General features: G+C 48.0%; 7 protein-coding genes across 7 annotated transcripts; 2 read left to right on the forward strand and 5 right to left on the reverse strand.

The window, feature by feature from the left end:
• Positions 1–542: 542 nt before the first annotated feature.
• On the reverse strand, positions 543–1,799 carry I303_105121 (uncharacterized protein; the record flags this gene model as incomplete). The annotated part of the gene is made up of 4 exons (XM_018408726.1): positions 543–759; positions 892–1,164; positions 1,319–1,580; positions 1,658–1,799. 4 exons carry the CDS (start codon positions 1,797–1,799, stop codon positions 543–545), a joined length of 894 nt encoding a protein of 297 aa, XP_018262417.1.
• Positions 1,800–2,290: 491 nt separating this feature from the next.
• On the reverse strand, positions 2,291–7,892 carry I303_105122 (uncharacterized protein; the record flags this gene model as incomplete). Its single annotated transcript, XM_018408725.1, has 13 exons — positions 2,291–2,565; positions 2,665–2,964; positions 3,027–3,073; positions 3,135–3,209; positions 3,291–3,571; positions 3,660–4,086; positions 4,137–4,254; positions 4,319–5,066; positions 5,119–5,206; positions 5,260–5,879; positions 5,938–6,414; positions 6,482–7,509; positions 7,586–7,892. The coding sequence occupies 13 exons, from the start codon at positions 7,890–7,892 to the stop codon at positions 2,291–2,293; spliced, it is 4,791 nt and encodes a 1,596-aa protein (XP_018262416.1).
• Positions 7,893–8,364: 472 nt separating this feature from the next.
• Positions 8,365–9,739, forward strand: I303_105123 (uncharacterized protein; the record flags this gene model as incomplete). Its single annotated transcript, XM_018408724.1, has 3 exons — positions 8,365–8,829; positions 8,921–9,076; positions 9,140–9,739. The coding sequence occupies 3 exons, from the start codon at positions 8,365–8,367 to the stop codon at positions 9,737–9,739; spliced, it is 1,221 nt and encodes a 406-aa protein (XP_018262415.1).
• A 172-nt stretch (positions 9,740–9,911) lies between these two features.
• I303_105124 (uncharacterized protein) lies at positions 9,912–14,109 on the reverse strand (the record flags this gene model as incomplete). The annotated part of the gene is made up of 12 exons (XM_018408723.1): positions 9,912–9,999; positions 10,107–10,192; positions 10,305–10,425; positions 10,521–10,609; positions 10,678–10,760; positions 10,850–10,866; positions 10,931–11,005; positions 11,077–11,142; positions 11,241–11,399; positions 11,509–12,422; positions 12,498–13,711; positions 13,830–14,109. The coding sequence occupies 12 exons, from the start codon at positions 14,107–14,109 to the stop codon at positions 9,912–9,914; spliced, it is 3,192 nt and encodes a 1,063-aa protein (XP_018262414.1).
• Positions 14,110–14,881: 772 nt separating this feature from the next.
• I303_105125 (uncharacterized protein) lies at positions 14,882–17,666 on the reverse strand (the record flags this gene model as incomplete). The annotated part of the gene is made up of 10 exons (XM_065969098.1): positions 14,882–16,301; positions 16,372–16,530; positions 16,592–16,684; positions 16,755–16,815; positions 16,877–16,928; positions 16,993–17,039; positions 17,092–17,252; positions 17,357–17,442; positions 17,519–17,551; positions 17,643–17,666. 10 exons carry the CDS (start codon positions 17,664–17,666, stop codon positions 14,882–14,884), a joined length of 2,136 nt encoding a protein of 711 aa, XP_065825170.1.
• An 841-nt stretch (positions 17,667–18,507) lies between these two features.
• Positions 18,508–20,875, forward strand: I303_105126 (uncharacterized protein; the record flags this gene model as incomplete). The annotated part of the gene is made up of 6 exons (XM_018408721.1): positions 18,508–18,877; positions 18,997–19,203; positions 19,299–19,948; positions 20,087–20,255; positions 20,373–20,605; positions 20,735–20,875. 6 exons carry the CDS (start codon positions 18,508–18,510, stop codon positions 20,873–20,875), a joined length of 1,770 nt encoding a protein of 589 aa, XP_018262412.1.
• A 477-nt stretch (positions 20,876–21,352) lies between these two features.
• On the reverse strand, positions 21,353–22,117 carry I303_105127 (ubiquitin-40S ribosomal protein S27a; the record flags this gene model as incomplete). Its single annotated transcript, XM_018408720.1, has 3 exons — positions 21,353–21,577; positions 21,764–22,001; positions 22,098–22,117. The coding sequence occupies 3 exons, from the start codon at positions 22,115–22,117 to the stop codon at positions 21,353–21,355; spliced, it is 483 nt and encodes a 160-aa protein (XP_018262411.1).
• Between the last annotated feature and the right edge of the window lie 449 nt (positions 22,118–22,566).

Raw genomic sequence — 22,566 nt, forward strand, 5'->3', positions numbered from 1 at the left:
CGGAGGGATCGCAGGGCTTCAAGTGGAAGGCTACCAGCCGGCTAGCAGGTGAAGGCGCAGGCGTAACGCAAATTACAGTCAATGACTCTTGTCCCACACCGCACGGCTCGTGCAGATGGGGAATATCACGATTGCAGAAAGGATAAGTCGAGGTTTTGATCGCTTCAATCAGCAAAGAACAAGCAAATCCCATGCCAGATGTCCATCATGATCGTTGTAAGTGATTAATTTCCACATCAATCACAAAGCTCAGCAGTCTGGCAAGGGGTCTATCACTCCTTTGCTCCTTTGAGCCCAGTGAACAAAGGAGTGTGGACTAATCTTTTGTGGTTAGTACCTTTGGACGGGGGATAATTGATATATCACCAGCTGCCGAAAGGAATACAATCTCGGAGCCGTTCGTCTCGATACATAAACGATCTGGACAAATTCATTCTGATTACATCCATTCGGGCACCACGAATTACAGTCCAGCGAATGGACGACGGAATGACTCTTCCTGCATTGATCATGAATAATACTATACAACACTGATCAGTGTCTTAGGTCATTCGACTGACAGCGATATAGGTGACAAGTCCCGCAGCAACCACCCATTTAGCACCTGTGACAATCCTCTGCTTGAGATCAGCATTTCTTGAAGCTTTGTATCCTGCTTTATCGATCGTTTTCACTTCTTCGTCAGACAACCGAAGGTCCCCAGCAGCGATGAAGCTTTCGATACGAGATTTGGTGGAAGACGAAGTGACCGGGATGACGCTGGTCAATACACAACAGCATCAAAATCAGCCTTCCAATTCCTGTGATCCCTGTTCTTGATGTCGCTCTCGTCATGATACTGGTTCTTCATGGTATTGAGGCTCATTTCGGGGGAAACAAATGTTGACGTACCCCTTAGCTCTTGTCCAAGCCAACAACACCCTCTCTTCAGGTACTTCATGATCCTCAGCTATCTTCTTCACAGCCTTCAACACCGGGGCATTACCACCGTCTTGCCAGAGTGGCGCCAGTGGGGAATACCCCTCGACCGCGATGTTGTGTTCTTGCAAATACTTGACTAACGGTTCTTGTTTCGCCAAGATATTGGGGTGGAAGGGGATTTGATTGACTGAGGGCTTGATCTTGGCGTGGTACAGTAATTCTTTCAGGTGGGTGATCTCGAAGCTACAGGTGAAGCAGAAAATCAGTCTCGGATTCATCATCATTGTGTCCATATCCTCATTGCATTGTCTTGCGAACGTCACCGACACCTAGGTCAGGGCCTATGATGTATATGCAACAATTCGCAGGTTAAGTGCGATTTCGATCAATGACTCACTTTGATACTCCAATACTCTTCGCATACCCCGCCTTTTTGAAATCCTCCAAATGACCCCATGCAGAAGGTATATCGCCCTTCGCTACTGCCGGGAAATGAATCAAGTACAAATCCACATAATCGACACCCAGATTTTCTAGACTATCATGGATCGATTCTTTGGCGCTCTTCAAGCCGGACCATTTCGTCGTTATCCAGAGATCGTTCCGAGGGATGCCAGATTGCTTTATTGCCTGCCCTACGGCTCCTTCAGATCTGTAGACTGGATCCTCACCAAGGTATCAGTGATCTTAAGCATGCTGAAGGATGAACAGTGTTAATACCTCGTTCGAGACTCACTCTGAGCGGTATCAAGACTATCGAACCCCGCATGAATAGCAGCGTCCACGGTCGATACTGTATCCCCGGAATGTCTGGAGGTCCCATACGATATACCCGGGATCTTGCGACCGTCATTCAGCTTGATGTCTTCCCAAGGCATCTTGATTGTCGTAAATACTTGTGCTTAGGTTGCTAGGCCTGTACAAAGGTTTTGGGGTATAGATGTGTATCTTTGGAAGTGCTTTGTAATGATTTCGAGATCTCATTTTCGTGCTCTCCTCGATCGGTATCGGGTTTGGCCGAACAGGGCATTCTATAAATGGCGTCACCGGTATTCACCTCATCTCACCGCACTCCAATCTCGTCAAATTGCGACATCTTGCTGAATTCCTTGAGATGGCAGTCGTGCAGCTTTCTCACATCCTGTTGAAGTAACAATGATTGGACGACTAACGACAACGCGTTCAAAGGCCCCAGCAGAACGAGCGTCGGGAAAATCTTGTCGGACCATGTGCATACAGTCTATGCTTAAGATTATACAGTGCAGTTCATCCCGCAAGCAAGTATACGCTCTCTAAGTATATTTCGATCGTGTATGAATTGTAGTGTGACTCGAGTGAAGCGCATTCGTCAATTTTCGCAATAACCTGACTACCTGACCTCCCTCTCAATGGCTCTATATCCTCTGCTTCTCTTCCTGAACCTCCATCGCTTTATAGCATACATCAACCTGCCTATCGGTTTCTCGCCAAATTTCTCCAACGCAAAAGCAGCCATTATGTTGACAGCTGCTATAGCCAACAACTCCAGCTTGAAGTCCAGAGGCAACTTGATTATGTCCAATATCAAGGCTATCGATTGTGCTGGGGAGACGAGGACGTAAGTTGAGAATGCTCCTAGGCCGAGTAAGCAGATTACGAGCGAAGCTGTGAACAAGGTTTACACGGATATCAGCATTCAGTTGCAAAACTCTCTAGTTCAGTTCATTCATCGCGTCGGGCAATGGCAGGAATAAGGACACTCACGATTGGTGTATAAAGGTTTTCTGTACGGAGGTCCAACACTGAACACACCAGCCACGAGGATATATTGGAAACACGAGACCAAAAATAAGGCTGAATTTTCATAATTGAACGTTTCAAGCTTGTCGACGTTCGTGTCTGGTGCAGTGTACCAAGACTGTTTTCTAACCCAGACGAAGACGAATATCTGGACAGCCGAATTGAGGATGATCTGACCGATGATGCTGATCAGTACTTTTCGGGATACTAGACTGGCTGTGGGTCGTTTCGGGTGGATCTTTGGGTAAGGCAATGTTCGCCCCACTGCAAGAGTGAAATTAGCTATCGAGAAAGGTTGAGCGAGAAGGATAGATATTCGCACTTACTGGCTACTGCGATAGGAATGATGACGAAGAGATCGATGTAGAGGAATCTGCGCGTTTATCGCTGTCAGTATGCATTATATCACAAGAGAAATTGGTGAAGTTACTCACTGGAAATCACCCAGACTCGACGCGAAGGAGTAGAGCAAGGTAACAGTGGTGAACTGGATCATCGAGTACAAAGCCCTGATGTCCACGACGATCGAGAATCAGCTTCATCGCCTACGACATTACAAGAGCTAGTGCTATCCGTCCGAAGCCACTCACATGTACTTGAAACAACTGAAACTCGTAACTAAGGCCGCTCTACCTTCTTTGATGATTTCAACCATACATCCAATATCAGGTATCCGCGAAGTGAACGGAGCAGCCACACTCGCCTCAGCTTCACTGAGGGACACCCCAACATCGGCCGCTTTGAGAGCTCCACAATCATTTGCTCCGTCTCCGCAGAAGGCGACTGTGTACCCGAGAGCTTGGAGTCGTTCGACAAGCTCAGCTTTCTCGTCAGGTGACATCCGCGCGAATATGACTCCCTTGACCAGCATCTATAAGATAGATAGATCACGCCACGTCAATTTAGCCAAAATGGTCCCGACAACTAATAAGTCGAGAGGAACAAGAACGTATGCTCACCCTCTCCATCGTTTCGAATTCTGCATATTCCAGCATCCACTTGAAGACATCACCTGTCAACGCTAATTGATAATCATGACTTTCCAGATCTTGCCCATCGAGTAAGAGTCCCATTTGAGTGACTTGTGGTTTGAGGGTGAATTCATCTAATTTGTGTCGTTCATCGTCCACGGAAGACCAATCCAGTTGAGCCCCCTCTGAAGTGCCTGTGCCTGGTATGAAAGTCGGTATGTAGACGCTTGCAGAGTGAGATACCAGACCACATTCTCTCGCTACCGAAATTGCCGTTCTGACATTATCGCCAGTGACCATTCTGCAAGCTAGATGTGCCGCTCTCAGAGTGTGTATGTTGGGTGCTGTGTTGGGTTTAAGCTTGTTCTCGAATACGATAAAGCCCAAGAATTGCAAATCGGATTCGGCAACTTCCCTGTAGAGCAAGCGTCAGCGGCTTCATCACCTGGGCGCAGAGCGACTTACCGTCTCATCCGTTGCGCTTTGAGCCATGTTAGACCGTCGATGGATTTACCAGCGATAGCAATCACCCTGTAACCGTTTCTGGTATAGTACGACAACATATCATCGTAATCGAGCGGGACTGCGACCTTGTATCAGCTGACGCGATCTCGCTATTGAATATTTCGTCGGAGAATCAGGCTTACAAGTGGACGGATCACAAATATCCGGCATGACTTCCGGAGCACCTTTGACGTATACTTCCATACAGGTTGATTTCAATCGCTTCACAATGACACTCATCCTCCTAAGCGCAGAGACAAAGTCGTAGGTTCTGATCACACCCAATTCAAGGAAATGAGCATGTTTGTTTCCTGCTTTGAGAGCATCTTCCATCTTCCATCTATCGGTGCCAGGCGGTCGGACGACAGTTTGAATCAAGCTTTGAGGTTTCGAAGCGGAAGCAGTGGCAGAAGTGGAGGCTGATGCGGATTTATTTGGTATGGGTCTGGATTGACCTTCGTCCAATGTCCACCCAGTATATTCAAACATCTTGATATCTAGCGGATCACCAATGACTTCTCCATCGATCAGCTTTAACGCGTGACAAGTAGCCAGAGCGTAAAGCAGAGGTGTCTTTCCGTTTCGGCCACCTTCGATGGGCACATCGGAGATCTCGGAGTGTAATTCTGAAAATCGATGATCTTGCTTATCAATCGTCCTCACCCCGAGAACATCCAGTCCGTCTTCGGTCAATGTTCCGGTCTTGTCGAAACACACGACATTGATTTTACCTCCTATGTTGACTCGATTAGGTGAGATGCAGAAGATGCCGCTTTTCCGCAGTCTTTCGATCGCAAAGGTGGTTCCGATGGTGAGTGTAGCGGGGAGAGCAGGTGGAACAACAATTGTGATCAGATCCAAGGCTCGCAGAGCGATAGTGTGCCAGTGAATCTACAATAAGTCGATCAGCTATCACAGTTTACCTTGAAGACAGACGACTTACTCCGATCCGAATGAATTGCACAGCTGAAACGGCAAAACCTAATCCAGCGATGATAGTCAAAACACCGATGAAGTTCATGGAGTCTCGGCTGAGCGACTATCAGCACTCCTCATCGGAAGAGTCAAGTATTCAAGGACTCACTAAAACTTGAATCCCATGGGTTTGGGGAACAACATCGACCTGACCAAAGCTCCCTTCGTCGTATTGAAGCCTGTTCTCGTGACCAAACCCAAAGCTACAGGCTCTTCAGACTTCGGCGCCCAAGGAGGTCGCGCACCAGCTCTGACTCTGATGATCTTGGTTCCGGAGAACAAGTAATGTTTGGCCAAATCAGGATCGATCTCGGATGAACCAGCTTTGAACTCTTTCGACATTGATCGCAGACTTTCGTCTTTGACGGGGATCTTGCTGACCGGTACCGATTCTCCCGTCAACATCGATTCGTTGACTATGGCATCACCTGAAAGCAGCAAGGCGTCGCAGGGGAACACCGGCAAGTTGGCGTCGGAGGCGTCGAAGATATCTCCGGGTACCATCTTGGAGCAATCCATCACTACCCATTCACCATCCACCAGTACACGGACATCGGTATGGAACCTTGACATTTCTCGCATTCTCTCGATAGTTCGTTTTGTTTCAACCAGCGTTGATAAAATTGAGGTGATCGAGATAAGGGCAATAGCGAAGGCGTAGTAGTAGTAATCGTCCAAAGACCATAAGACGATAGAAGCAATCTGGAACACATAAAATGGATGCAATACCTGTAAAAGTAGCGTATTAAAGTTAGCATGAGCGAAGAAGCGATTTACCGACGCTCACCTCGTCGACCAACAAGCCAAAGATAGACTTCGAAGCGATATCAATGATATTGTCGCCCATGAGGACCATTCTCTGTTCCCTAACAGGGTTTTCTAGACCGTGAGCTACAGATCTGGCGGAAGTCCACTTTGGATCTCTCCAATCTCTGATCATAGCCCATCGCCCACTGGCAGGATCGAGCGCGAATTTGGTGTACCGGTATTCCATGACCTTTAAGAATCCCATAGTCTCCTCCCAGGTCGTTTTTCCAAGTTCCAAATCGGGCAGAAGATCCTTAGCACCACCGACCCCACCAGCAGACCCGGTATTAGGGTTCAGAGGTCCATTTAGGCCGCCGTTTTGACCTCGCAGAGATGGCGCGGTGGACGATCCGGCCGTCGTGGGAGCTATCGGGGCATGCTGGGGAAAGACTGTCGATAGTGGATAGGGATATGGAATGACTTGCAAAGGAATGATGTGCAGATCGCCGTATGGGGTCTGCCAAGGTGTAAGAGCAATCAGTATACTATAGGATCGCTCCAGCCTTTCAGCGGGACGAACTCACTTCAACCACGAGCCAGCTTCCTTCTTTCGCCTCGTCAAAGGCTGTTTCTTTGCCCAGGAATTTGACCCATATGCTAGGCACCCATCTTCCCAGCAGACCTAAAGCACCGAAAGTAATGATGCATGCGAACCACCACAAGGCGTTCCTAAAAGGATCCGTTCGATAACACGTAAACCTGATTGATAAATCCTCATCTGGCAGGACAACCGTTTGTCGGGAGGGCACGGCGACACTGACGAAATCTTTCGGTTCGACCAGATCGTACGGTCTCGAATTTGGTTCTCCAAAAATCCCGTCCGTTGCCGAGGGGACCAAGGGCATCGAAGGGGAATGAGGTCTTGACTGTGGTGGCAACGAAGTGTCGTCCGCAAGTGAAGATGTGTAGCCTTCTTCCGGATCCCTTTCTGACATGTATGAATCGTCATCTTCGTTCCCATACCAATCGTCTTCTTCGCTCGTCGAGGGCGATCGCGATCTCCTCCTTCTAGCTGATATGCTGGATCCTGAGGAGCCCGATCCCCTTCTTGACCTTGAACACGAATACGATCTCCTGCGCTCATGAGGTGATCCCGCTTCTTCGTCTTCCACTTCATTCCTTGAGAAGCCGATGTACGAAGCTATCCTGCCCAGCGTGGTAGTTGGTTTGGCTGGACTGGGCAAAGGGCTACCTTGTGCATACTCTTCGTCCATTGCTGCGGGAGACTGAACATTATTGTCTGGTTTGTATGAGAAGTAGCCTCCGCCAGGCGCTTGATTTGACTGAGCACGACTATGTCTTCGGTTGGTTCGCCGACTGTACGATCGACCGATCCTTTGACCTGCATTACTAATGTGGTCTTCATCTTCCGACTCTACTGCAAAAACGCCCGAGCTGGGCGACTGGAGTAGATCTACTTGCGATCCAGCGACTTGCCGTCGGAATGAGCCTGATGGTCGATCTTGGACGAAAGAAGATCGGGATGCGATAGATGCACGTCTTGATCCTGGTAAATGACTCCGCGTCACGGAAGAGGGTTTCATGTAAGAATCTAAACCGTCAAATGTGGTCAGATCATTTCGCCTTCAGTTCAGCTGAACACTAAGCTTTATTAATGGAAGACTCACCACGTTCACCGCCATCCCAACTGTTCCAACTTCCCACCATCATCTCCTGAGGGCCCTCCTTCCGCTCCCTCTCACGCTCGATGGCCACAGCTTGGACCACAGCATCGGGTGCGTTTTCGGTGTAGTCGTAGGTGGAGGGTCCTTCGTGTTCTTCTCGTTGCGGCGGAGTAGGGACCGTTCCTTTGGTGTTCTTCTGATTGTTGGGCACAGGTATAGGGTGGAATGTGTCTGGTGCTGAAGGGCGCGATTGAGTGATCGCTGAGGGTAAGGCAGTATTGGACACGCCTGGAGATGGTGGATCCGCCATCTTGTCGAGTCGGTCTTTATACAATCTCAATCCAGTCAAGGGGATACTTTCCCCTTCAGACAGCTTGGACAAGTCACTCTTGGAAGTGTCGGTAGTTGACGTGTTAGGTATACTTGCTTGCCTTCTGCTTGATCTCAGCGCTTGCTTGCTATTCTTCCTCTTTCACGTTTGACTTTGTGGTGAATTTAGCCCTTCGATGACCTAACCGGCTGCACTGCAGATTACGTAAAAGGGGTTTCGATGATCAGGCTGTTGCACACGTTTGACACGTGTTATCCTTCTAATCTTCTGGCGTTTGCCACCCAATTCTTCGAATTTCTTTCGGTTACTGGCCAGAGCTTATAGAATCGAAATTGCGGCTCCTCGATACTTGCATCCTTGTCTTTCATGCAATATTCACCCTAGAGATACCAGATCAACTGCAGTCAAACGAATACTCCACAAATCTCCAAAATCCCATCATACAGTCATCATGCCTGACTTGAACGAACTGTTGCGCTGGTCAATAGCCAATTCAACCCAACCTCAAAATCAAGATGAAACCCAGAGCATTCAATCGGGCGAACAAGTACCTTCCTCGGAGGGAGGTCTGACAATACGCTACAATCCACCTTCCTCCGCCAGTGGCAACGGTGCCAGTAGTACTAGACCAAATGGCGGTACAGCAGTTTTACATTCATCCGATTCCGCTCCAGCAGATTTATCACCCGCTTCAACACCTGGGCCAGGTACCCCTACCGGCGAACCAGCTACCTTCCCTTTACCCACTGCCGCCACTACCGGCGGAGGAGCTCAAAGAAGCGATTTGACGACGGAGATGTTGGATTTGATACTTGGGAAAAGCGATTCAATTACCATGAAGGAGAAGATGGCGTTTGCAGTTGATGAGTCGAATCCGCTGGAAGAGCGTGTAGAAGCTCTGGATGATTTCGAGATGGTGAGTCCCGTACTGTCTCGCCCTCTCACTACGTTTCTGTCTCACATGTACCAATGAATCTAGCTAACGATTCTTCTGCATCATACTATAGCTCATCGAACTGATAGATAATGCCAATAACATGCCAATCCTAAAACTATGGCAACCCTTACTAAGTCTCTTATCCTCGCCCGAGTCTGAGATAGTATCCAACGCACTCTGGATAATTGGCACAGCCGCGCAGAATAACATCAAAGCTCAAGCTGCTGTAAGTCCCACAACTAGCAACCCTCTTGCCAGGCATTATAGCTAATTCATTGTCGTGATTTAGTTATTCATCAACAACGCTTTCCCACAAATCCTCTCGACGTACACCGCTTCCTCCTCTCCCCTTGTCCGTGCAAAAGCGATATACGCCCTCTCAGCATCTCTGAAACACTGGCCCTTAGCTTCCAAAGCCCTCTCCCAAACATACACCGAGATCGAGAATAATACCGGATATTCGATATTGTCAAAGGGCCTGAAGGACAGCGATAAGAACGTCAGAAAGAAAGTGTCGTTCTTGATTTCCACGCTGGTCATGCAGTCAAACCAAGAATATCAGGGTGAACTGGATAATGACGTGCGAAATGTTTTGGAGGAATTACAGAAGACCTCCGTAGTTGGCTATACTGATAGCATAGTAGAGGGATTGAGGGCTTCAGGTATATTGCAGCAACTTTTGAATGGGCTAGGAAAGCTAGAAGAGGATCATCTGGAGTTCGAGGAGAACCTCCTGAAAGCTTTGATCAATGCGTTGAGAATCAGTGGTCTGAATATCGAAGAGAAGACCAAGTTCAAGAGTATCTGGGATGGTCTGAGTGCAGCTCAAAAAGAGGAGAGGGGTATAGGCGCGGAGGAGGATACGGAAGTGGTTTCATTGTTGGCTTGAAGCTCGTAGTAGAGAATGAGCGAAAATAACCTAGGATCATTACACAGCATAGCATATCGTACTGTCACTACCTTTATCATGCACGCGCAACCATGTACATAGAGACGTAGAACCTCAAATTTCGTAAAACAAAACAAATTGACAATGCGATTCTTTGATGAACAAAGTCTAACTACCTCCTCTCTCGAAGCAAGTATACAACAGTCAATACCAACAAAATCGCGAATCCAGCTATAAAAGCGAATAGCACCAGCACGTCTCTGTACCGTTAAATCAGATCACATCGGCAAGTCAGCTTTCGAAGTACTACCCTTTGATATGCTTGCCTGAATGCCTGGATGCCCGGAGTCGGACTGTCCAGACTTACCGATAATAATTATCCATGCCAAACCCAAAGAGGGTCTGCATGATAATCGTAGCTCCGATCTCCACTTTGACGCCGTTGAGCGAGTCCTGCGGATTGCCACACACATCATGTTTCAGTTGAGCAGTGGAACAGACTGATCCCATACCAGAAACTGGCGGAGATGAACGGTGGAAGGTGAAAGAAGGACAGACGACTCACAACTATCTGTAGACCACTGCCCACTTCATTGACACTCAGAGCTTCAAGCGTATATCCCAGAGTGGAGAAATACCTTAACCATCTCAAAACAGGTGGAATCTGTCCGATATTCACGAAGAATCTGAAGATCGTTCGGAAACAAAAAAACGAGTAAGAAACGGTACATTGTCAACTCTCATGCCATGTTGACAATAGAAAGGCGAGGAAACGGCTCACCCGGCATAGGTCATCAAGAATAAATTACACAGCGAGCTCAACAGGATAGCTACTCCCCCATTACGGAACACGCAAGCCAATAGGAAATTCTGATCCCCAGCCAAAATATCAGCTCTTAGTCGGTTAGGCATGAAAAGCAGAACGTAGCTTGACTCACGAAAAGCGTCATTCCCATCGAGAACTCCACTATGATCAAGAGGAATTTGAAGAACCTAGCTGCATCGTGCGAGAGTCCGACCACTACACGCAGATTTGGATTAGTCATCCAACTCGAGCTGTCTTCACAACAATGAAGCGGTAGAGATTGTCCTTTCGTATTGCAGACTCACTGAAATACACGATGATCCTGCATTGATCACAATACCAAGTCAGCGCTTCACATTAGGTATGACAAAAAAGGCGCCACTCACGCAACCAGGATGGTAGGTATCAGCCTTAATGGAATCACATCAAATATGACTCTTGTTAACAACCAAGCTTGAGGTCTGTCGTTGGAGCGTCAGCTCCTTTTCAATCATTCACGAGCCCTTGGGTACCCATTTTTTAATAGACATACGAGTAGAACTCGGCCGCGCGTTCTCTCAAGAACAGCCCTCGGACTTCGACAAGGTTGTACAGAGCACTACAGAACAACAAAAATCAGCAAAATTGATAAGATAATCAAGCGAGGTCAAAATCGTCAATCGGTGATGTCTAGTACAAGGACTCCATTGCACTCACCTCAAGGAGGAAAAGGCAATAAGTGAACCGAGGAAGAACAAACTTCCTATCCTATTTTGGAAGCCCGCTATCGTGATCCCCACTTTATAGTACAGTCCGCCCGCGAAGACGCCTACAAGGCAGGAAAAGAACAGATGTGCAATAAGCAGGGTCTTATCCCTATATGCATGGTATCAGCTGAGCTCGACCCGATGAGAGCGATATCGAAGGCGAAAGTGCCTCTTGAAAGTGAGGGCGAAAGAGTCTCGCTCGTCTAGGATGAACATACCTCTTGAGATTCCTCCATTCCCTCCCACTGAGAATCTCCACCTGCGTCAAGAACGTCGTCGCACAATGACTTGCAGGCCATTTCCACCACTTATTTTCGCCTTCATTTCTCGCATTTGTATCTGCGTTTGCGTTCGCCGAGAGACGTGAAGCACGACCTGTACCATTCTGTTTGAGAAGGATACCCGTCTGTGGGCTGGTCGGTGGATAAGTTATATTCTTCTCCGTCAACGGCGAAAGACTATTCTCATCTTGTTCCTGTTCTTGTTCTTGTTCGTGGGTGTGAGCATTCTCCATACTGGTCTCCGAGCTTTGTCCACTCCCATCTCTTTGAATTGCTCCAAGACCATCTTGCGAGATTGAGATCGACGAAAGACCTTCATCCGAACTAGCAATCTCCAACAAATAATCCGCAATATTATATCCCCCCGGACATATTTTCCCCTTCTTCTCGAAAAACGCTTTTGGATGATTACCGCCTTTCCCAAAGTAAAGCTGTCTTCCTTGAGAGAGTAAGATGACCTGATCAAACGCCTGATAGAGTGCAGAGGATGGTTGGTGTATCGAAGCAACGATAGTCGTCCCCTTCTCTCCCTCCGAGAGACTCTTCAGCAATCTGACTAATCTTGAGGCGGATACACTGTCCAGCCCGGAAGTGGGCTCATCAAGTACCAGTATATCAGGCGAAGATACCAGTTCGATTCCAATGGATACTCTGCGAGCTTCTCCGCCTGAGATACCTCGATGCTCGGACGAGCCTATTCTGGTGTGCGCGATGTGGTCGAGGTGTAATTGCGATAAGACCGTGTGTGCCCTTTCGATCTTTACTGAAGAAGGTATGGATTCCGGGAGACGTAGTTGGGCGGCGAAAATTAAAGTTTCCAGGACGGTGGAAGTAGGTGAGAGGATATCGGCCTAACGTGATCGTATTTCAGTTCAACGATGATATACCGGTCTCATATTTGTCCAAAATCGATGAAATTGACTCACCTGATCGACATATCCCACTCTGACCCTACCTGCCCTCCCATCGGCCTTCGTGAACCCGACATGTCCCTTCACGGTGCCTTCCTTCCTCTTCCCAGCTAAAATGTCCACCAGCGTCGATTTACCCGCCCCACTCGGCCCCAATATACACGCAAATCCTCCTGGCTGAATACTCCCAGACGAAGAGACCAATACAGTCTTGATCCCGCTCGAATTTATCGGAGTATTCGCACTTTCGATTGATCCATCTTTCTCGTCTTTTCGATCGGCAGACCCTCCTGAACCTTTCAAGAAGTTGTGTAGACTATTCGCCCAAGACGTATGCGTTGACTTGACTGCATATCCCACATTTTTCCATTCGATCCCCACTCCGCCGGATGCCTTCAGATCTCCCATGGCATTCATCTCCCGTCTTGCGCGTCGTCTGGTCATCAAACCCCAGATAATTACACCGATGATCGCTAGTAAGATAGCCCCGACAACCGCTAGACCAGCTATGACTCCTCCGCTCAGCGCGTTCCCCGATGAAGTGGTCGAGGTGATACCCAACGCTTGATCAATAACGTATTGCTGGACGCATTCTCCGAATGAGCAACTTGACAGTTCAAGTCCATTAGATCCGAAGAGCGCTACCAAGAAAGATTGTTTGAAATTACACGTATTCGAGGCGAAGCAGTCGATAGTCAATGGTCCACTGAGTGTGTTGATGGCTCCTGTGAGATTCTGGGAGGGTGACGATCCGCCCCCGCACATGAGTGTGTTGGTCCGACATTGACATTCCATCTTTGGGCAGTTCCACGTCGAACTGTTTCCATTTGCATTCCCATTAGAGCCAGAGGCAGAGGCAGAGCTAGACTCGGCGTTGATATTCTGGGTACATTGCGTTGCTCGACAATAGAACTGCTCGACACCTTCATACCATAATTGCATATCCACTTGCCCATCTCCACCAATCAGCCCGGAGCTCGTCAAGGTATTTGCGCCGCCGGGTGTGAGGGACGAGTTGAGCGATCGGGTGATTGTTGCTGTAGATGAGCCGGGGAAGAGGGCTTGCAGTGTAGCTTGAATCACTGAGCACGACAATTGTGAGGCGGAGTACACAGCAGGTGTGGTCGAACAAGTCAGAGAAGTGTTTAATCCGCCAGGGGAAGATAACGAGTTGGTCGAGTTGATGTATTTCTCAAGGGAAGAAGAACACGCTTGTGATGTCTGGCAGACTATCAATAGTCGGTAGTCAGTAATCACTTCTACTTTCATTTCTGGGATGGTGCTTGCACACTCGTTCATGATGTTTATGAGGGAGCGCTAGATGGAGTGAAGTGCGATCCGACTCACCAGTACACCCAGGTCCAGTCCATCCAGATGCACAAGCACAATCCCCAGCACTAACATTCCCAAAACCCCCTGTTCCCCCGGGAGCAGCTTGTCCAGGTTCATACAGATTCCATCCACATATCGGCAGATCACAATCTGAGGAAGGGACATTGAATCCTGGCGGACACAAGCAATTTGATGCTGAGGAGGTACCGTAATTCGAGCAAGTCTGGGCTTGGGCTGAAAGCAACAAACCCCTAGACAGAATCAACAGTTTCGCGCATGACCACACCGATGGCATCTTGATGTGTATGCTCAGTTGTGGATGACTGCACTCTACTAATGAATGACTCAGAGCGGTCTTTTGGCTTTTGGTTGTATGGCGATATTTCGGATCGAGTACCTCTTTGCAGTGTCCTTCCCTTGTATTGTTACTAGCACTTATACCAAGTTCATCCTCCTACTCTTCAAATTTGTGTCTAGGTTGGCCTCGTCGTTTTTGCTCGAAGGATATTTGTAATCTATGATTCTCTAGAATACTAAGCGTACCAGTCACTGCGTGAAGTCTATTCATCTATATCTTTGAGTGAATGGGCCTATGTATGTCTACGTGAACATAAAGTGGAACGATCTGATCTGCACGTTGACTGAGTCTGGGTGAGTGGAATCACGTAACTTACTCGTATTTCCCGCTCAGTCCAAATGGAAAACAACAATCTAAGATCGACAAAAACAAATAGATTGACCCTGAAATAAGGAATTTAGTCTAATGTCTACGAGTAATCATAATCAGATCTCGTTCCTGAACTATTGCTTAATCCAGATTAGGATTTACCACTGCTTCATCACAAGAATGCATGTATCGTGTGTCATGTGTGGATGATATATACAAGTTGAACTGTCCAATGCTACATAACTCCACCCAGCCGTATATATTACACTCTCCTCCTCCTGCGCATCTAGAATGTCTACATTCTACTATCATCCTTTAGTCAAGCTAGACGTATTCCTGTCCACCAATTTTGCGCTTCCAGAATAGTCAAAATTGCATTCCACCCCACTGACAAAACCAATCAATGAGCATGGAAACAAGTCGAACAAGTGCCTTTACTCTTAAACACATTCTGGGTAAAATCTTCGCATCCACACGTCCCACATTGTCCCGCTTTAGTCCCCCCGGCCGCTTGAGAAAGGTGCATAGACGATAATCCAGATGACAAGGTCGGGGGAGTATTGTTGATCCCATGGACATTGGCGTTGTTGTTGGTGTAGATCGCATCATGATCCGATTCATCATCTTCCGATCCAGCGAAAGGCGAAGCAACTTTCGTAGCTGTGTTGGATCTGTTCCTGCCAAAGACCGGTACGGGCGGAGCGAGATTCATCGCTGAAGCACCATTCGAAGGGGAACTTCCGAACGAAGCTGAAGTCAAGAGGTTGTTTGAGGAAGCTGATCGTCTTGATGGTGGAGGAGGTGGTGCAGCTTTCTTATTCAGCGTATTTGATCTCGACCTACTTCCACTTCCACCTCCACTCCCATTTCCAGCCGTGGTAGAAGCGACTGGATGAGCTTCAGCAGCCAATGAGGCAGTAGCATTATGCTCGCCGTCGCTAAATCCATGCGCCGCGTCAGACTCTAGTTCTGATTCAAAGTCGAACTCCGATCCTCCATATCCCACTTCAGGAGAAGGCGGCAAATCATTACGGTTCTCCGCGCCGGCTGTTGGCGGAGGCGGCATAGATCTTTGCGTTATCACAGGGTTCGAGGAGGGCGGTAATCTTCTAGTTGGCATAGGTGGCGGAACAGCGGTTTGAGGTGTTGGAACATACTCTTCTGTATATGCTTTAGGGAAGAGTCCGGATCTGCCATCACACTCGCCAATCCACCAATCATCCGATACTTGCGTAGTCACCTTTATGACCTGTCCGACTCTCAAGCTCAGCTCGTCTGCTGCATTCCCACTATAATCGTACAACGCTTTGACATATTGCGCGTGCGGATCGGCATATCGTGCAGTCGGATTAGGCGGAGAGGTCAGGGCTCGGCGCATGATGGGTGGCTGATAGGCATCTTGTCTCAACGAGCTGGAAGCCGATAATTGAGATGTCGACCTTGTCCTACCGTATGTAGAGGTGAAGTCGTTGTCTTCCTCCGAATCTTCCGAATTCAGCGCCGCCTTGGAGTCGTTGAATTTTTCTTTGCCATATGAGGACTTTTTCTTGTGCGACGACGTAGCGGCCGAGAGACCTGATTTCTTACCGAATGATCCGAAAGAGGGCAACATTGACCTTTTCTCTTTCGTCTTCCCCGCTGATGAGGCAGATGCATTGCTATGCGATCTTGATCGATTGGCAGTCATCGTTCCCTCGTCCTCCGACGATTGAGGTAGACCGTGTCGTGACGTGTGAGATCGAGTCACGGCGGTTCGACCGAGCGATCTAGACGAAGTGGCTGTGTTGGACCTAGCACGAGTCGTCATGGATCTGCTGCCGCTGACATTAGGTGAGCTGTGGGTCCGCATCAAATGCATTGAGATCGAGAGGTCGGGCTGGAACCACTTACCTGCCTGCCCAATTGCTGTGGAGATCATTCAGTATATCATGACATGCACTATGATACTCCAATTCGGCTTCCAGGAAAAGCTTTAACTCGCTTATTTGGCTTTCTTCAGTTTCTTGTATGCCTATCATTCGCTGCTGAGTTTCTTCCTCGATCTCCTCACTGCATGAGTACAAATCCGTCAATGGTCGGACAGCACAAAACGGCAAGATACACGACTCACAACCTAGCCTTGGCGATGTTGATCTCCTCCTCCAAAGCGTACTGGTCCTTCTTACTATTTTGAGCTTTCGATATAGCGGCATCCAGTGCCAATCTGAAATATACGATTGAGATCGGGGCCATTTAGCTTGTTGCCATGTACGCTCTTCGGTGAGGCAACGCACCTCCTTGAATCCAGCTTCTTCCTCAACGCCTTATATTCATTCACAGCTGCCAGTGCGGCCTCTACGAACCCATCCAACCTCATTTAGTACGTTATTTGTCAAAAGTACTAAATCGTGCTCACCCATTCCAGCGATATACCCATCTCCTAATTTAGCACTGAAATCCTCTTGAGCCTGGTGTGCCAACACCTACATGAGCTTCTCCGAATCGTGAGAAGTAGACCCTACCTAGACTTACAGCAGCAAGCCTACATCTAGCTCTTCCGTATTTGGACAAACCATCGCCTGTGACCAATATAAGCTGGTCTTCGAGCTTGACAACGGGATGAAAGCTTACCGTACTCTTCGCCTATCTCATCTCCATAATCAATCATGACCAAGCCCAAGGCTTCAGTGTATGTGATCTTGTCCTTGCCTGATCCAGGCGGCGGAAAGGGGTCGGCGGTAGGTTTGACCTTTGTGAGTTGGTTGAAGAACGGTAATGACGTAGCGTGGAGTCTGTGCGGCACACAGAAATCAGCTTGCACGTCAGCATCAAGACCTACGAGTCCGACAAGAGGAGACAAGATAGTGATCAGTCATGTCGAGTCGTTCGTATTTACCTCTCGATCCCGATTCTTCTAACATCAATCTCTTTTTCGAAGTCTGTAAATTCCGAAGAGAGGTTCGTCTTCTCTCCTGAGAAGACCTGATATCCACCTCCCGTCAGCGCCAAAACGTCACGCGTGTTGGCAGAAAGATGCAGCATCGCGAGGGCAGCTCACTTTTTCGTTCGTCCATTGGGTGACCTTGCCCAGCTATATCATGCAATCAGCATCGGCATCAGTATGAGGCTGAGGCTAGGGATGGTCGTCGAACTAAGCGATTTGGGTATGGAATTTAACTTACTTGTTTGAGGGCTTTTCGTTGCATTTTGCCTGAACCTCTTCACTGTAGATACCAGCCGTCTAGTCTGAGCAGACTATCTCGGAAGTATGCAGATTCACTATATCTATGTGCTTGCCGCAAGTGATGTCCTGATTCAAGGAGTAAAAGAGTAACTCCTCAATCCAGTTGCATAAAGGTGGTATCATGCAAGTCAAACGCGAGCGAGCTCGTCGAGCGGGTCAACCCGTTCCTATTCTGCCGTCATCGTCCCATCCCTAATCCTAGATTCCTAATTCATTACAGTTATTTTCCTAATATCATTACAGTATATCATTACAACCGGTACCGGATCGGATCATCTAGCTTGGAATCATTTTGGGCCCCGTATTCATCTATTCATCACGAGTGACATTCCGTGACTGTGATTGTAACGAAGACCACGAAATATCGTTTTCGCCATCTTCTTCTTCCGAATTACCGATCTCGAAAGGCTTCACGCCTCTTGTCCATGCAGTTCAGCCTCAGCTCGTAACGGCGCATCAGATCATAGGGCCTCAAGAAGCTGGCCATCTTCTTCGTCATCATCGATATCTTTGTCGTCATCGACATTCCTGGCCTGGCAGTTCATTCGGAATTTGGGCCGGTCATCCTTTCTCATTTTACGAGTATCAATGAAAGCACTCAAGAGCAGATCTCGAAGCTGGTCACCGTAACCCTCATATTCATATCGCCGGTATGAATCAGCGATCTAAGACAACATATATATAACATCTATCAGTCAATCCAACCCTGCTTTTCTTGTAGAAATCTCTTTGTCAGACGTCGTACCACCCATTCTCTTGGGGACCTTACAATGGCTCATCCTGTCCCCACAATATCAATATCAATGACAACCCGGAAAACGGCGCGTAAACCCTCTTTCGGCTCAGATTCAGTATTCGTCGAGTCGCCTACGATCGTCTCCACGGACCAAGTGGAGACTCACGTGCGGACACCCACAATCAACGGAAACGTGGGTACGTCAGACGAAAAGAACGAGTTTGCGGCCAAAGCAGAAGCGAAAGCAGAAGCGAAAGTGGGAGAGGGAAGAAAAGCAAAAGACCTAAATTACCTGATAATATCCGGAGGAACAGGTGCCAACTCGATAGCCAGTGCATTCGGAAATTCGCCTGCCTTCGTCTTGCCTGTATCTGATGATGGCGGGTCGAGTTCGGAGATACTCAGATGTTTCGGGGGACCCAGTATAGGTGATATCCGTGAGTACTCACTATCATGTAGTTCTATCAAGCATGGTGTAGAAGCGACACCGTCCCGTAGTTCTCATCGAACGGCGTTCTTTCAGGTCATCATGTGAACTGAATCACGTTGCGTATAGGCTCTCGACTTATTCGTCTGATACCTCTGGTCACCGATCCAAGCACGAAAGACGAATTGGAGAGATTAGCAATTTACAATCTCCTAGCATACCGCTTTCCCTCAACGTCCCCCGAAAAGGAGGTGCGGGAATTGTGGCACGAGATCGTCGAAGGGCGGAGCGAGCTGTGGGACGGTATAGGCGAAGATAAGAAGGAATGTATACGTGGTGAGTCAGGGATCTCCATCCTGCAGACCGTCATGCCATTGGAAGCGGGCGAGAATCGCTAAATTAGTCCAATTTATCGTATGCGCCTCAAATAGCCTTCCTCGTCCATTTCCAGACGCTCTGTTTGAAACGCGCGCACAAACGATTCTCCTTCCGAAACTTTTCCTTGGGTAACGGATTCCTCACTGGCGCCAGAGACTTGTTCGGCAGTTTACCGAGCGCCATCTTCCTTTTCAAATCCATCGCTGGGGTGAATCACGGCGTTCAAGTGATCCCAGTCATAAATACCAATCAGACAGTCACTATTGCCGCTCAACTACTAGACTCGACGGTCTTAGTGGGACAATGCAATATTTCACATCCTACTTCTCCTGTAACCTTACACCCTTCGCTCCCAACGCCCAATTCGAATTCGCCTTCAGGCCACAACACGCCAACACCGACACCCCTCTCATCACATACTAATGCCCAGCCGAAGACATCCGTCCCTGCGAATATACGGAATCATTTCAGGCGAGATTCAAGGACATTCGATACCCCAGATACGGCATTCACAAGTCCGCGCACTTTACATGTGGAGGCATTCGGTCAGATCAACGAGGGCGAAGAAGGGTGGTCGAACTCAGCTGAACCTGGAGCTCGGGCTGACGAAAGTGGGAGTAATATAGGGTATAGGAAGGGGGAGGAGGAAAAGCCGTTGGAAAGTAGGATAGAAAGAGTGTTCTATATCAACCTATATGGTCAGGTGAGTGGCCTCACTGAGACCGGCGTCTCAACTTCCACTTTCTCGGCATGATCGTATTGCCTCATCTCATATGAGGTTTTTTCTGTGAATTGACTGATGAATTGTCCTTTTGATCGGACTCTGTTTTGGTCGATGTAGGAAATATATCCAGAACCGAATTCCGACTTCCTTGATTCGCTGCACCAACGAGACATACTAGTCTATTCTTGCGGATCATTATGGACTTCGATCGTACCTTGTCTAGCATTGAGGGGATTGGCGAGCCATATAGCTGGCTCTCAGAACCTCAAAGCAAAAGTGTTATTACGTGAGTTCTCAATTGTTACTTTCCTTATTCATGTCAAAATCGAACCCAGAGCCAAAGTCTTAGCCGAGGTGCCAACGCATTGCTGATGGGAGCGAGTCTGCTTGGTCTCATTTCTAGTAAATTCCTCCAACGACAGAGAGACTCCAGATTATACAGCCTCAGAATACCTAACGACGATCTTTGCCATGCTCAAGCATTACAATCGTCCTGGAAAACGCTCTGATCCAGGTACCATGTATAATGACCTCGGCAGGAATGGGACTGAAGAAAGGTTGAAGATGTCTACTATTATATCGCACGTCATTTGTCTTGAGGGTAGTAAGATGGTTATTGATGAATATGTGATCAAAGTATGTCGTGTCGTGTCGTTTCTCGTCTCATCTCGACTCTTCACAGACTGATAATCGTTCATCCATCCCAATTCTTCGTCGCTCCCTCTTCTCGCCTACTGGCAAATTGTTGACTTCTTGATTTCACAGGCATCGGGTATCAAGGTGATCCACGTTCCGCTGGATATACATCAACCGGAAGACGGAAGTGAAAGCGCAAGCGCAAGCGCACCGCTGTTCACTCCGGAAAGTGTTGAATGGGCCATGGAACGGGTATTGCAGGACCTGTGATCTATGATCTAAGATCTGAGGATCAGTCAGGGATAGGGGATTTATGCCTGCCAAACTTTCGTACTCTGTTGCGGATTTCAATTCAACACCACCAAGGAAGCTAGAAGATACAGATTGCATTGCTTATTGTCTTGAATATTCGTTGTACCCGTTACCATATTCATGATGCATCGCATCTCAAATTCATGTGTGTCATTGCGTTGTTGTTACCCGAGCCATTGTCTTCTGATCATCATGGCAATTGATCAAATGCAGCAAGTGAGACAAGCAGCTGAGCAATGTAAAAGGAGAACGAAACAATGACGATCGGCATGAAGTATATGCATTAAGGATAACTCGAACTACATAATCCATCTTTACCGAATCCAATCCACCCAATCCAGTCGATCGTCGATCTACCCAATCCACTCATCTCACTTCACTTCACTAAGAGCTAGGAAGTGCTAGATTATTGGGAGTAGTGATTGATTGATCGATCTAAGCGACGGTGGGCTTGGTTCCTGGCTCGAAAGTGTAGGTAAGACCACATTTTCCGCAGGATTGTCTGTCCTTGTGCCAGGCCATGAAGACACCAGCACCGCATTGAGGGGCGGGACACTCTCTTCGGAGTCGTTGGATTTTACCGTCAGACCCGACCTTGTAGTACTTGAGGATGGCCATCTTGACCTTCTTTCTCTTGTGCTTGATCTTCTTGGGGGTGGTCTATATTTCGCCGAGCGTATATGATTGGTCAGCATATTGTTCGTTTCTCATCTTTGACATTCAAACGATTTGATGGGATATGAGGTATGGGTGGCAAAACCCATAGCAATGAGAGAATGATTTGTTAATGGGAGAAGAGGGCCTCTCGTCACCGGGGCGACTCGTATAAGTGAAACTCAGACTCACGTAATTCTTCTTCTTACGCTTCTTGGCCATACCACCTCGCAATCTTAACACCAAGTGAAGAGTGGACTCCTTCTGGATGTTGTAGTCGGAGAGGGTTCGACCGTCTTCGAGCTGTTTACCGGCGAAGATTAATCGTTGTTGGTCGGGAGGGATACCTTCCTTGTCTTGGATCTTGGACTTGACATTGTCGATGGTGTCCGAGGACTCGACCTCGAGGGTGATGGTTTTACCCGTGAGGCTGGAGATGAGGTCAAGGCAAAAGGTCAGTATATTTCATTCATACTTTGTTACTGGCGACTAGCAACTAGCAAAGCAGCCTCCGCACTCGACTCACGTTTTGACGAAGATTTGCATCTTGACGAGCTTTTGTCTAACCAACTATGGATCCTCGAGAAAAGCTTGAAGAAGAGAAAAGGAGAAGAAAGAGTTGGGAGGATGAATCAGCTTAAACTGTGGTAGTGAGTGAGTGAGGATCGAGAGCCAGAGGGATTTTCGGATGGGTTCAAATTTGGGTGGAATATATCGCCGAGACGGAGAAAGAGAGTGGCGTTCTTTCGTCAGCTTTGAAAAGGGTTGCGACACGTTTCATTGTAGGATGAGTCGGACATCGCCGTTGTACAGTGTTATTGTTGCTGCCTGTACCGATACGTCCAGACGTCCAGACACCACGCAGCTGGGGTCGCTGTGAGCTCGGGATCCAGCTCGAGTAGTGATATCACTGCTGCAAGATGTGCTGCATCACAGTCGCATATGACAAGAAGATAAGTGCCCAAATCACAGATCACAATGTAGCATGCTATCAC

The sequence above is a fragment of the Kwoniella dejecticola genome, chromosome 6 (assembly GCF_000512565.2).
Source record: "Kwoniella dejecticola CBS 10117 chromosome 6, complete sequence".
Classification (NCBI taxonomy): Eukaryota; Fungi; Basidiomycota; class Tremellomycetes; order Tremellales; family Cryptococcaceae; genus Kwoniella; species Kwoniella dejecticola.